This window comes from Zootoca vivipara, chromosome 4 (genome assembly GCF_963506605.1).
Source record: "Zootoca vivipara chromosome 4, rZooViv1.1, whole genome shotgun sequence".
NCBI classification, from domain to species: Eukaryota; Metazoa; Chordata; class Lepidosauria; order Squamata; family Lacertidae; genus Zootoca; species Zootoca vivipara.
In genome coordinates this window covers 78,793,808-78,808,809 of record NC_083279.1, presented here as the reverse complement: position 1 = coordinate 78,808,809, position 15,002 = coordinate 78,793,808, and the positions used below count along the sequence as shown (strand labels likewise).

Here is a 15,002-nt window from a genome sequence, read left to right as displayed (position 1 = left end):
ACAAAGTGTGATTTGTTAAAAAGGATAATTCAGAAAAGCTACATGAGGACAGCCTCGTTTTCCCTTAGTGTAGAAAAATGCTAGACATGTGAATAGTTGAACAGAATAATATACTCTTCTTCCCAAACAACAAGCCAAAGGGGGGAGAAGTCTAGAGTCCCCAAAGGATGGTATTTCAGAAAACACAGCAGTACTACGATCACACATTTCTCAATTGACATTTAACAACAACATACAAACTGAGCAACCTGAAATTCCATTCCTTCAAGCAGGGCAGTATGTTCTCCTCACTATGATCATTAACATTCTGTGTCTAGATAATCCAAATGGTGTACCAAGATTTTCTCATCCAATAACAGCAAACAGCCTCTTTCCAGGCGCCATCTTGGCCAGAAATCCACTTTCTCATCCTGTGTGTGTGTGTGTGTGTGTGTGTGTGTGTGTGTGTGTAATTCTGCAGTGGTGACTACGATGTAGGGCTGGGTGATATCTGGTTTTCAACATGATGTATCACCAGCTAAACATCACGGTATAGTGATATATCACGATGTCTGAAAATAAGGAGGAAGGAGGACTTTGATGAGTGCATGAAATTATTTCTGGTGGATTTTTTTATAATACAGGCAAGGTTTACTTTCGACTAGTCACCTGTCTTACCATGTGTTTGCAAATTTTATGTGTGTGTGTGTGTGTGTGTGTGTGTGTTGTTTAGTCGTTTAGTCGTGTCTGACTCTTTGTGACCCCATGGACCAGAGCACGCCAGGCACTCCTGTCTTCCACTGCCTCCTGCAGTTTGGTCAGACTCATGTTGGTAGCTTTGAGAACACTGTCCAACCATCTCATCTGTCGTCCCCTTCTCCTTGTGCCCTCAATCTTTCCCAGCATCAGGGTCTTTTCCAGTGAGTCTTCTCTTTTCATGAAACGGGCCAAAGTATTTGAGCCTCAGCTTCAGTATCTGCCCTTCCAGTGAGCACTCAGGGCTGATTTCCTTCAGAATGGATAGGATATATCCAGAATGGATAGTGACACATCCTTTAAACCAAACAAAAAGGAAGCACTAGGTAGGTTGTTTTTACAGTACTTTTAAATGAGAGGCCTCTAGTAGGAAGAATAACAGGCTGTTGAGTAGAATTTTCAGTTATTAATTTATCATCAGCTACGAAGACTGACAAAGTGGAACCATCGTTGGAAGCTGTGCAAACTTGGCAAAGAACATGCTATTGTCTGCCTCAGGCCCATTGTATGTTGTCAAGGGGAACCCATGGCACAATATCATTGTTATGACATTCCTGTTTGCCAGAGGCCTTCCTGTAAATGGTCTAGAAGCAACAGGATCAATATACCACTCTAAAGTCGCACCACCTTTCAAAAGATGTGAAAAAAGTAAGCAAAGAACAGGTGCCGTTTCTTAAGCTGCTTGATAAAGATGTCTAAGTATTCATCCAATATTTCTAAAGCACGGTTGAAGCCATGATTGTTCTTAAAGCAGGTCACTTTTTTTAAAAAAAAATAGGTGTATAAGCAGCAGGATACTAGTCTCACAATGATGGATTTGAAAAGCCAGGTGCTGTTGATGGTATAAAAAAAATAGTACTATGTGACTTCTAACAGTTTCAGCAAAAGGAGAGGTAAAAACTGACCAAGGATGGGGGATGTTTTTCAGAGTCTTCTGCTTAGTCAAGTAGGTGTTTCTGCTGCCAGTACACACTCCAATCCAAAGAAAAAGATGGCTCAATAATAGATATTTTTCTGTACTCCCTGAAGGATTTTAAAAAGGAAATGTTTTTATTCAATTAATTTATTTAAAAGGGTTATAATCCACCCTGCAACTGGTAGGATCTTAGGGCTGGCCATGACAAATAATACAGATGAAACAAATATAATTTAATACTAAAATCCCATATATATATATATATATATACACACACACACACACACACACACACACACACTCCTTCAATCTGGACATCCTATTATAATAATGCCAGCCAAAAGAGAAAAAGCATTCAGTTGGCATTGAAAAAGTTCAGCATCCCAGAACTGCATGTGTAGCTCAGGTGTGGAACTGCCCTTCTTTTTAAAATGATGCAATCAACTTACTGTGAGACACACCTGTGTTCTACCTCCTGATACAAGCATTTCACAGAAAATGGAAAGTATTAAATTCATGAAGCTATAGCCAAAAGTGAAGAACGTGAGTTACCTAGACCTAACACTTAAAAAAAGAGAGAGCAAAAACAGCCATCTCACACATATCAGTTTTTTCTTTTCTATTTTGGACAAAGATTAGTTGCGTCCCCCCCTACCAACCACCCTAATCCCTATATCACATGCTCCTATAAGAATACCGGTCTTGCAGCATTTCATGGTGCCAGGTTGCCTTGCATTCCAATTAAATACTGCGTACTTATGAGAATTGTCTGGTGTTACTGAGTTTGCAACTGCTTGCCCGTAAGAGCTAAGCTTAACTTGAAAGTGCTACGTTTCCATTCAGTTCAGGAGACCCCTCTGGAGTTGTATGTTTAATGTTCTGTTTTTAGAAACCAACCATGACAACCTCTATTCTATGGAAGATCTGCGTATGTACAGATCAGTCCCAATGCCACCACTTCTGGCAATGCTGATCCCCTGATGGAGATGAGTGGAGATGGAGGGAATGCCTGGGATTAGTTCCTCCCATCTACTGTCAAAAAGATGAACACACTAACCACCTGTGTGGCTGTACACAGGTGGAGGAAGTTCATGCGCAGGTCCAAGGCAAACCAAATATGCTGGTGCCTTGGAGAGAAAAATAGCAACTCCATGATGCTGGTGAAAATACAATGCTAAACTAAGCAACTAGTTGCAGACTTCAAGTGGTGTTCCAATATCTGCTGACCATAGCATGTCACCTACTGGAGCCCAGCCCTGTCGAGACTTTGGATGCCACAACCCAGGACACAATCTAGAAAGGATACAGGGGCATATAGATGTTCCCACAATTACGTGCTCAATGAATGTTTCATGCAGTGGCATCAGTAGGAAAGGGACACCATGCATATGTATCCTGAGTGCTTGGAGGGGATGCTCAGACTAAGGCTTCTGACACCAGATGTAGTGGTTTTGCCCCACATCTCTAACTTTTTGGATTCAATCTTTGGTCGTGTTTCTAAAATAGCTAACCAGATCATCCCAAAAGCAGCCCCTTTAGCTTTTCTCTTTCACCGGCCCCAAACTCAGCCATAAATATCTTATTAATTGTTCCTCTTGGTTGCAGCCGGATCAACAACAGCCAGAGGCCGGAAACGTCCTCTGAGTTTATTTTAATGCAAGTTGGTATAAGCGTGTTTGGCTCTTGCTCTCATGGAAAGATCCAATGGGGGATATGGATGGAAAACAAGGGACCAAACTGCATCTAATCAGTTTGACATGGTTTGGTTTCCGTTCCTAACTTTCATAGCTTCTTGAGAGTTCACGACCTCCAGCGACCCACACTGGGTTTCGGAGGGGCTATATCAGATAGCTGTTTTGCCTATTGTTTATCTGATTTTAACGCTTGTCACTTCTTTCCAATCTGCACTGTAACAATGAAACATGAGATTGCTTTTTTTTGTTGTTCTTTCTGGGCTGCAATTTGCAAAATGAAACCATTCTTCTTCTTCTTCTTCTTCTTCTTCTTCTTCTTCTTCTTCTTCTTCTTCTTCTTCTTCTTCTAAAAAGCATGCCTACAGTTCTGCTCATCTAGGTACATCTGGCGCTTGTCCTTATGTATAGGCTCCCTGACTGGTGATGCTCCTGCTCACATACAAATCTTTTCCAAAGCATGCACATCTATAAGTGCGCAGGCTGCATCCACAGTGACACCAAATGCATGGCTGATGGTGTCACTGTGATGGTGATCACCATCGCAGTGACACACACACCAAATGCATCGCACCGATGGATTGTGCCTCTCAAAGGCTGTGCCCCACACTAGCTATGCTCACTTCATGCTGATGTACTTGCTGGCTACTCGTGGCTCCAGCCCCCTGTTCATTTTATTTGCCCATCTTCTACATTTTCAACCACATATTCGTTTTCTCAACACATCTATAAAACTGCAAGACAAAGGGCTCTCCATCATCCCTAGAATCTGCACAGGCAAACATATGTTAGAATGTTTGTTTTGGTCATTTAAATTGGCCCTGACTCTTTTCTTCCTCATCTGTCACAGAGGTGCTTGCCCTCTGCGTGAATTTCATTCTCAAATAACATCCTTGGTCATCATAGGCTGTCTCGGGGAAGGGCCTTAGCTCAGTGCTAGACCATCTCCTTTGCATGCAAAAGCTCCCACGTTCAATGCCCACACCAACACCCCACAACAATACAGACCTAAATGGGTCAATGGTGTCTCTGAACAGGGCAGCTTCCCCTGTTCCAATGACAATTCTTTAAACCGAACAGTATTTTACAACTGTTCTATTTGCACCTTGCATGTGGATTTTATTTGGCAGGTGTTTGGGGGTAAACGCATACCAGCACCTGCTTTGAAAAAGTATTTATTTATTTATTTGGGGCCTACAAACTGGCTAAGCAGCAAAGCTGCTGACTGGATTGGACATTAGCAGAATGCTAATTCCGTTGTTAAACACTTAACATAAATCTACACAACTTTCCCCCATTTGTGAAGGCACACAAATACCTTGGTACCTTTTTTTAGCGCTGTCAGTTTCTGGCACTATGCTTCATCCTCATTTCTTTCTTTCTTTTTTAAATGTTTCTGTGTCAAAATCCACCACGTCATCTTTCCACAAAATCTCTCACGGCAGGATTCTGTGCAGAGCTGCTGCCAGATGCTGAAGCAAAGGGGCAATTCTTAATACCTGGGCAGGTTAGGGATGCACCACAAGTTGCACCACAGCGAAGGGACTGCTCCAGAGCAGACATGAAGGCATGGCATGATAGCCCACTGCACTGTAATCCAAAAGGCCACAACTTGCATTCAGTTCTCTAATAAAGGAATGTTCTTCAACTAGTTTCTCGCAGCACAACCAGCCTCACAGGACTGTTCTAAAATGAAATAACCCTGTGCACACTGCTCTGAGCCCACACGTGACTTATTTGCCACGAGGAAACAGCAATCTTGGACAAAAACCCCTGGTACAAAGAGCCCAACTGGATCAAGCCTATCTGGTTCAGCATTCCGTTTCCACATTGGCCAGCCACTGGGAAGCCCCCAAGCAGGAGAGGAGAGCCATAGTTCTCTCCAGCTTCTTTTCTCTAGCAACTGGTATTCAATACATAGCCGTCCTGACCAGCAGTTCTTATTAGTTCCTTATTCTTCATCAATTTGTTGAATCCCTTTTGAAAGCCTTCCAAACTGGAGCTATGGCGAATGCCATAGTTTAATTCTGCATTGTTTATTCGCTTGCTGGGCTCTGACATCGAACCGTGCTACTGATGGAATGGTTATATTTATTTGTATGACCCAGGTGGCGCTGTGGGTTAAACCACTGAGCCTAGGGCTTGCTGATCAGGTCGGCAGTTCGAATCCCTGTGACGGGGTGAGCTCCCGTTGCTTGGTCCCAGCTCCTGCCAACCTAGCAGTTCGAAAGCATGTCAAAATGCACGTAGATAAATAGGAACCGCTACAGCGGGAAAGTAAATGGCGTTTCCACGTGCTGCTCTGGTTTGCCAGAAGCGGCTTTGTCATGCTGGCCACATGACCTGGAAGCTATACGCCGGCTCCCTCGGCCAATAATGTGAGATGAGCGCGCAACCCCAGAGTCTGTCACGACTGGACCTATTGGTCATGGGTCCCTTTACCTTTACCTTTAAGGTAAAGTTAAAGGGCCCTCTGACAGTTATGTCCAGTCGCGTACGACTCTGGGGTTGCGGCGCTCATCTCACTTTACAGGCTGAGGGAGCCGGTGTTTGTCCACTCCGCAGACAGTTTTTCCAGGTCATGTGGCTAGCATGACTAAGCCGCTTCTGGCGAAACCAGAACAATGGATGGAAACACTGTTTATCTTCCTGCCGGAGCGGTACCCATTTATCTATTTGCACTTTGACGTGCTTTCGAATTGCTAGGTTGGCTGGAGCTGGGACAGAGCAACGGGAGCTCACCCCATCACAGGGATTCGAACCGCCAACCTTTTGATCGGCAAACCCAAGGCTCAGTGGTTTAGACCACAGCACCACCCGTGTCCCTTGTATGATTGTACCATCTTCTAACTCAGGGTGGCACTCATAAGATCTCCCATTTAATTCTGACAAAAACAGCATTGTGACGTTGGTTACCCTGAAAGATAGTGACTGGCCCTCAAGGTCACTCACCGAGTTTCAGTGTCTCGCAGCTAAAACTAACAAGGAGAAGCTGAAGTTCTTGAAGCGAAAACCATAACACCTATAATTATAGCTTCCAATATTTGTCACTTATTGCTACTCCTTGCAAAGAGTCCAATTAACTATTAAAATTGCATTACAGTCAAAAACAGCATAGTTTTGCTTGCAGTATTCGTCTGCTTCTCCCTTCTCTCACACACACCACTTGTCTTTCAAATATAGCATTGCTTTATCCATTTCATTGTTCCGAGGGCACTTCTGAATATGAGGTGTGTGTTTTCATCTCAGTGCCTCTGCAGCCAGTAAACCACTTAAATCTGTAATAAAAGAATAACTGAGGTGGCTTCTGTTTTTCCTTGGTAAAAATAGAAAGCATACGTTTTTCAGAAATCAAGCATCAGGAATGCATATTTTCTCAGATTAAAGACCGTTAAAGCTCCTGCTTGTGTGTTTCTTTGTTTATCAGAGCAGGACTCCTGCTGTGCTCAACACATAATGATGCACTTTCCAAAGAACTTCCAAACAAGCAGATAAAAAAAGATCATCAATGCCAACCACTTTTGAGGCTGCAACAAAGGTCTCCTGCCCTTTCTGCCTCCCATTCCCTTCACTGCAATGCGCTCTTACGGCATGCACAACATGCTGTGTGGTCCTACCCTCCCCTAATGATGAATCACAAAAGAGAGGGAGACTGCAGCTAATGTTGCAACCCTATACCCACTTACTTGGGAGTAAATCCCATTCAAATTAATTGGGCTTACTTCTGAGCAGACATGCGTAGGTTTGCACCATGCAGTCACTTCCAGACAACCTGTTTACTGAGCATACACCCTACTTTGTTTGCAGGGAGGTTAGACGATGTTGCATCAAGAAAACGTTATCCCACACTTTCCAGTGCATCTTCTCATCACTTTCCATATTGCAAAAGTCTGGGGTTTTTTTAAGGGCGGGGGAGAGGATGTTTGTTGTGCAGGAGCTCCAAATCCAACTTTAATTGCACAGTCTGAAATACCTGATATGTGACTGAATCCCACTCCAAAATATCAACAGTCTGGGAGCACCCTACAATGCATAGAGCAGGGGGGAAGACAACATAAGGTAGTTCAAGCCAACTTAGCCATTCCCCATCAGAGCTGCAGCATCACAATGACGCATGTGATACAGGGGTTGGAGGAAGACCCATGATTTAGCCCTATGCAGTCTGCCCTGGAGAGCTGGGTCCTGGGCATCTTCCCCATGTCTTCTTGAGGTCTCTACACATCTTGCTAGCTACTCTTCTTTTCTTTAAGAAGGGTGCAAAAGAGAAAGAGCCTGTCTCTGTGCAAAGTCTGTGCTAAGAGCTGCACCGGCTGACCTTCAACGCCTTTCCAGCCGTAACCATGCTACTAACAGTTTATTACATCTCCACGGCTTCCTCTGATGTCCAGTTTAAGCCTTCTGGGACACCCACTTCAAAAATGCACACACGCAAGCTATCAGCCTGACTTGAACACCATCTCTAATTTTTTCTATGGGAAATTTAGCATTTTCTGCTTGGCAGCGAAGAAACCAGGTTCAAATCCCAGGTAAGCCATGAACCTCTGTGGGTAACTTAAGATAAGAAAATCTCCCATCATGCCTCACAAGGTGTACAGGAGGATCTATTAGATAATATTTCCAAAGCAGTTTGTACACCAAAAGGATCTCTTGAAGAGTGTTCTTCAAGAGTCTTGGATTCCCTGGTGTTGTTGGACTACAATTCCCATCATCCCTGGGTATTGGCTAAGTTGGCTGGGGATGATGGGAGTTGCAGTCCTGAATCACCAAGGTATCCAAAATTGAAGAACACTCCTATAAAAAGCACTACTAACAATAAGGTAAGGTAGCTAATACCTAAAGCCAGCCTTCCCAAACCAGCTGCCTTTCTGATGTTTTCAGGTGACAACTGCAGTCATGTCATAGCTGCCAAGTTCTCCCTTTTTTTTAAGGGAAATTCCCTTATGCTGAATAGGCTTCCTCGCGAGAAAAGGGAAAACTTGACAGCTATGAGTCATGTCAAGTGAGGCTGATGGGAGCTGTAGTCAAAAACATGGGGAGGACACCAAGTTGGCGAAGGCTAGTCTAAACCAAGATGCAATAAGCAGGAAGCAATGAAACATAAAAACAACAAAAGCTGTTCAAACATACTACAAGATCATGTTAAGTCAGAATAAAAAAATAACATTCTGTAGACATAATTTTAAATGGGCATCTGCCATCTCCCACTTGTCAAGCAGTACAGAAATATTTTGCTGTATGAGCAAATGCACAGCCCTTAAAAGCCTAAGAGGATCATTTATCCAAAATGTTCAGATAATCAGTAGATTGGAAAATTGTGAGTGCTATTTATATAAGGCATGATCTTGTCAAAGTTAAACAATTCAAAGTTTCATTGATTTCAGCAGGAGAAAATTAAGTTCCTGCTTAAAGCTGCACTCCTATGGGTGGATTTCAACCAGGGTTTACTCAGAGCAGACCCAGAGAAATTAATGGAGTCAATGGATCTACTCTTGAGTAAAACTTGGTTGAATACCACCCTGTACCTACACACCTGGAATAAAACCTCACTAAATCCAGTGGGACTTACTTACTTACTTGTTAAGAGAACTGAGATTTATTAGGAGACTATTCCCTTCACAGAGCTATAATGTCCAGAGTTCCCTAGGAAGGGGAATTGTCAAACCACTCTGAGAATTGTAGCTCTATGAGAGGAATAGGAGTCTCCTAACAATGCCCATCACCCTTAACAAACTTCAGTTCCCAGGGTTCTTTGGGGAAGCCACGTCTGCTTAAAGTGGTATGATGCTGCTGTAAATGTTTGGTACAGATGGGTCCTTACTCTTAGGTAAGTGTGCATAACATTGCGGCCTTAAGCATACTGCTTTGTTTCAGGGAGTAGAGAGGATTCACATTATTTTCAAGAGAGTTTCAGACAAGAGTAGTAATAACTCAAGTTGGAAAATGATAATCCTGTTGTTTTAAATGTAATGTTCATGTGCAAGTAAGTGTAACCACAGTAAGACAAAACTGTAAAAGTGAGTCAATAAACTAGTTCTTAACAACAATGGGGCAAACCCCAGGAACCAAGTCATGGAAAGCTTCCTAGACAAAACACATCTCAAAGCGGGGGGGGGGGCATTATTTGTTCTCTGTTGTTTCAGAAGACAAAATTAGAACTAACTGGTGAAAGTTGGAGGGAATCAGGTTTCAGCTAAGTTTTGGGAGAAAAATTCATAAAGGTAATTCTCTTGACGCTTGAAAGTCTCACCCCTAGTCAATCACTGTAGATGAGGGCCTCCCATCCATACCATTTTAACAGGAGGTCTGCTCCACACAATGTAGGAATCAGGCTTTTATTGTTGTGGCATCTCCCCAATGGAATGCCCTGCCCTTGAATATTAGACAGAGTTGATAGAATGGAGCTGCTACACCCATGGGGGGACCCATTCACTTTTTCTAGTGGAGATGGGCCTGATCCAGATCAGGATAACAGCAGGGAGCAAAGGGTTAAAGCCCCCTAACACACAAGTACACGGCCCAAGGTTGGGATCCAAACCTGGACCATCTCCTCCCGCTTGCCATTTACATTTTGAAAATCCATCCACACCATCTTTTAATTCCATGAACGGCATTGTGTTTTGTCAGGCTCTCAGGGTGTGCCAAAGAGCCATCACCCTACTACATTAAATCTTTCTTGCATAATTCGTTTGCATAAATTATTTTGAGGCACTTTGTCAAATTGTTGCTGATCCCCTTAAATTGAAGCTATAACCACCTCGAAACACAACAAGGAGCTTGCTGATCAAAGCCTTGTTGTTTATTAGGGCTGTTAAAAGTCTTCAACCAACATACTGCTTACATTGCCTTGATTGGATTTTTAAAACTTGCTGTCCAAAGCAAAGCTTTATGATGATGGGGTTTCCCCTCCCTTTCTCTGCCCAAATTACAAATTACTGTAATTATCACTGAAAGCACAACCAAGGTGGAAAAAGATGGGACGGTGGCTCCAATTCTACTGCCCCCCCTTTTAAATGTCTTTATTGAGCTTTTCTTGGGTAGCAAAGATACTGAGACTCTGTTTTCAACTCATAGTATCATTCAAAGAAGTCAGTCATATTCAGAGACATTACTGTATAGGCAATATAGGGTTGTGGGAGAAGAGAGAGGGGTGGAAAGGGGGAGATAGTAACATTTCATTCTTTAGCACAGTATATAAGCATAAGCTTATGGGTCAGCATCACGTAGACAGGTATTTTATTTTTGCTGGCGGTGTTCTGAAGACTAATTTCACACTGAGTTCACTATAACAGACTTTGATTTACAACATTGTAAGGACCCCTTTCTACATTGCAGGCATGTCACAAAGCTTTCATCTACAACTAACCCAGTATGTTGTCGCAATATGATGTATGGAAAGTTATGGGTTGGGTACCAGTTTGATCTATGGTTTCTTTAACCACAGACCTAACTGCGTCTACTGATCTATGTGATGACTCTCTCCATTACTTTACTCAACATACAATTATTTAGGGGAAATTAGGCTTAGGTTTCAGGTGATGAAAAAGACCCCTGCCTGACACCTGGAAGGATCAATATCTGTCAGACTGCTTAAACTTCCTTCAACACTGGTGATGGGACAGCATAATAACAATTTATTATTTATACTCCACCCATCTGGCTGGGTTTCCCCAGCCACTCTGGGTGGCTCCCAGCAGCATCCTCCACTGCACCTGAGTGGGGCTTAGGGGATCCCACTAGTTTTTGGCAAGGGGCACGACAGGCTTTGTGGCAGACACACTGTTCTAATCTCTTAACAGAGGGGAATGACCAGAGGGCTTGGGAGGAATGGCCAGAGGGTCTACCATTGCTCACCCTTCTGCCCCTCAGTATCTGACACCTGATGGGATTGCCCGACTCTGCCTAAGGATAGGACTGGGATGCAACATGAGGCCTAAAGCATGACTCTGCTCCTGCTACTGTATGGAAGTTAAGTGCTCAAACAGATCCTTATTACGTTCACACGCATGGCATATTCCTGCACCCCTTGAGAGACCAAAAATCAAGCTCGGCACAGCTGCAATCTCTCTCCTTGGTACAGGAGCTGCCAACAGTGCCATCCATTATTAGGTCTTGTAATTGTCTTGCTGAGAGAGCCGCTGTACGATGGCTGGTAACTGATCTCTCACCATTGTGCCCCACCTGTTACTGCCTCTCGCCTTATTCTCCTGCAAATAAGAGCCTATTATCCATCACCTGCCATTGACCTTCTCTTCCTTTCTTGACTGCTCTGGCCAGGAGGAGCACACTGGGTCCTTGCCTGCCACTGCTTGTTACTCACTCGACTTACACAGCTATTGTTGTGGCTCAAAGGGCACAGCTTCGGCATGGGCCAGAGCCAAGATGGAACAAACAAACAACCCTCCCTTGTAGCAGCAACACCAGAAATCAGCCTGGTGTGGACATGTACACGCTTAAACCACGACATCTTCCCAATTATATGCTCCTGTGTTACAGTTAGGCCTGTACTCCTCCCAACCAACCACATAATGCTTCAAAAGTCAACTATTCTGGACTCAGGACCAACTTTTGACCCAAAGGTGCATTTGGGGACCCATTTCTTAATCTTTTACCATATAGTTGCATGGTGGCAGCGTTCCTCTTGCGACCCACTTTGCACCAGGCTGTGACCCACTAGTGGGTCCAGACCACCAGCTGACAAGCAGTGAATGAGAGCACCTCCAGGTCCCGAACTGCAAGTCCTGCTGGCCCCAGCCGGCACTGCTAATGCTTGGCGATGGTGGGAGTTGTAGTTCAGCAACCACTGGAAACATTTCAGGTTAAACCACCCCTGGATTAGGGAGTCAGAACGTGGCTGGCAAATGCTGCCTCTTGCTCGGCAACTCTGCCACTTCGGAGGCAGCAAGGGCACTTTGGGACGCTGGGCTGGCAGGCGGAAGCCTTGCTAGTCTCCATCACCGCCACACAAATACTTTTATCAAAGTGGACCTCTGGCAAAAAACAGACCATTGTGCCTGAGAGCTGTAGTCACAGCCAGGGAGCCACTCCCAGCAAGCCTAACTTCTTTGCTGGCCCATTTGGAGGATCAATCCAGAACAGTCACTTCCCACACAGTTCACTCTGCTTCTCTCTCTCTCTCTCTCTCTCTCTCTCTCTCTCTCTCTCTCTCTCTCTCTCTCTCTCTCTCTCTCTCCCTGGTGTGCCTTCCCCTTACCTGACCCGGTTGTCGTGGAACTTGCTCTGCTGGGGCTGGTTCAAGTAAATGGTGCGGGCTGCTGCCTCCTCCCGGTCCGCAGAGGACGTGGCCCCGGACATCTCATCATCTGCCTTCTTGTAGCCCGAAGAGGAGCAAATGGGTCCTGCCGGCGGCAACAGCAGCAGCAGCAGCCAAGCAAGAGAAGAGAAAAGAGGGTGGGGGAAAGGGGTGGGTGGGGAAAGGAATCAGTTAGCAGAAGGAAAGATACAGAAGGCGGAGAGAGGCGCGGCGGACGAGGAGGCGGCACGCAGCAGCAGCAGCTAGCATCACGCCTCGCGCATCTCTAGCGAGCCGCCTCGGTGGCAGCCTGCCTTCTCCTCCTCCTCCTCCTCCTCGTGCAGCCTCTGCAAAGTGGCCCTGGAGAAGAAGGATCCCAGCAACAGTAGCCTGTATGCCTGCCTGCCTCCCTGTTGCTTTCCAGTTCTGTCCCCAGACGCGCGCGTGCATGTGCGCGCAAAGCTGCCGAAACCTCCCCGCGAAACAAACACACGCGCGCGCGCACACACACACACACACACACACACACACACACACAAACGCCCCGCACCCAGAAGCGCGGCTGGCTGGTGGAGAGACGGAAGGAGAGAGGCGCCGCGCTCGCCGTGCAGCTCCCCACAGGCGGCGAAGAATAAACAAGAATCAAAGTCACGGCAACCGAAGGAGTTGCGAGTCCACCCACTTATTGATCGGCGGCAGCCGCGGCTGCAGTCTCAAGCTCCAGGCAGAAGTAGAAAAGCGTCGCTTAGTTCCCCACCCCCGGGAGCCTGGTTGTATGGCGTGGAGCTTTACAAGCGGCGCGGGAGGGTGGGGTGGGGTGCACGTGGTGGTTTTTTTACCACCCGGCTTGGGGCGGAACTAGATCGTGTGGCAGATCCACCCGTGGCCTCAGAAGGAAAGGTGGAAGCGCGCGCCCTCCTCCTCCCAAGAAACCGGAAAGGAGTAAGAAAAATTTGAGAAGGGACAACAAAGCAAAGCGCACGAGTGGCGCAATTAAAAAAAAAATGTTGCCATTATTATGTTGGCCTCCGGGTCCGGGAGCCTCTTCCCTAATGTTCAGCTCCAACGACGACCGACGAATCATCCGTGGGAAACGAGTTCCATAAGAAGGACTTCGGGGTAACTTGGGATATATGGCTAGAAGACGCCTCCGAAGCAGCTTCCCGCGCTACCTGGTGCTCTCCGGCAGTTTTAGAAGACTCCGACCATCCCTCAACAGGCCATGTTTGCTGGGGCTGATGGGAGTTGTAGTCCAACGCATCAGGAGTGCCTGAGAAGCTTCACCGAATATGCAGAGCATCCCACAGAGGACAAAACTGTCAAGCCTGTATACCAGGATTGGGGTATACACATAGCTGCCAAGTTTTCCCTTTTGTCGCGAGGAAGCCTATTCAGCATAAGGGAAAATCCCTTTAAAAAAGGGATAACTTGGCAGCTATGGGTATACACCATATTCTCCTGGGAATAATGGGAGATATATTTTGGGGTCAGAGGCAGTGGGGAGGGGAAAGAGCCATAAATAGATGGGGAAGTCCATTTTCTCTCCTTCTGTCACCCCTTTCTCCCACTTTTTCTGCTACCATTTTTTTTCCTCACACCCTTTTCTCTGTCACCCTATGTGTCTATGTCTATCTCCCCGGTTTTTGACTCCTTGACACTCACATGATTTTGGCCAAGACTTTCTGATCGCCCGCTCCTGTCATAGGCAGGTATGAGCTGAAATGGATAAAACATGACACATGAAGATTGCAATCCCTATACCTGCTTACCCAGGAATAAGGCTCATCAAACTCAATGGCACGTACCGGTAGTTCTGGGCAGATGTGAACAGACACGAAAATATACTGTCCTTTAGAGACCTTAAGCCTCACTTACAATGCAGGAGCTGTTCAGATTTAAAAACAAAACAAATGTGTCTGTGTGCAGAGCTGCTTATGAAAAGTGCACTGATCCTCGGTGACATTATTATGGAGGGGAAAAAACAAGGGTGTTTATCTTCACTCTATTTCAGGGCTTGTAAACAAAATGTAATGGAGAGAAAACTCCTTAATTTCAAGTTAAGTCAAACTCGTCAAGTCAATCTTGCTTGTTGCTAAAGGGAAAAGCCACAGTCACATGTTTATGGGTACTGAAACTCCCCCCCCCCAAATATCAACTACCAAACCTATTATATATTTTAAACGGTCTTGTTTCATTGATAGAGGCACAGTGTTTTAAAAGCACAATGAAGAAGAAATCCAACCTGTTTAAACTACTTCATCTGGCCTCAGATTTCTCTCGCTCTTCCCTGCCCAAAATTTCTCCATTTCTGCTAGGTGATGCTTGGTTATAGCTTGCATTGTGATTCAGCTGGAGAAGAGCTATTGCAAGATATATTGAATGCAACCACCCAAATGTTGAGACCAGTTTC

At 45.2% G+C, this 15,002-nt stretch overlaps 1 protein-coding gene across 4 annotated transcripts in view; it reads right to left on the bottom strand.

Annotated features, from left to right (window-relative positions):
• Positions 1–15,002, bottom strand: part of ATP8A2 (ATPase phospholipid transporting 8A2) — a 333,748-nt gene that overhangs the window by 284,419 nt on the left and 34,327 nt on the right. For 2 of the 4 annotated variants that reach the window (XM_060273822.1, XM_060273823.1), the window contains exon 2: positions 12,554–12,698. In XM_060273822.1, coding sequence (XP_060129805.1) covers positions 12,554–12,698 — 145 coding nt within the window. Of the gene's footprint in view, positions 1–12,553; positions 12,699–13,142; positions 13,203–13,274; positions 13,601–15,002 lie in introns of those variants that run through there. The other 2 variants (XM_060273824.1, XM_060273825.1) reach the window with 2 other exon arrangements.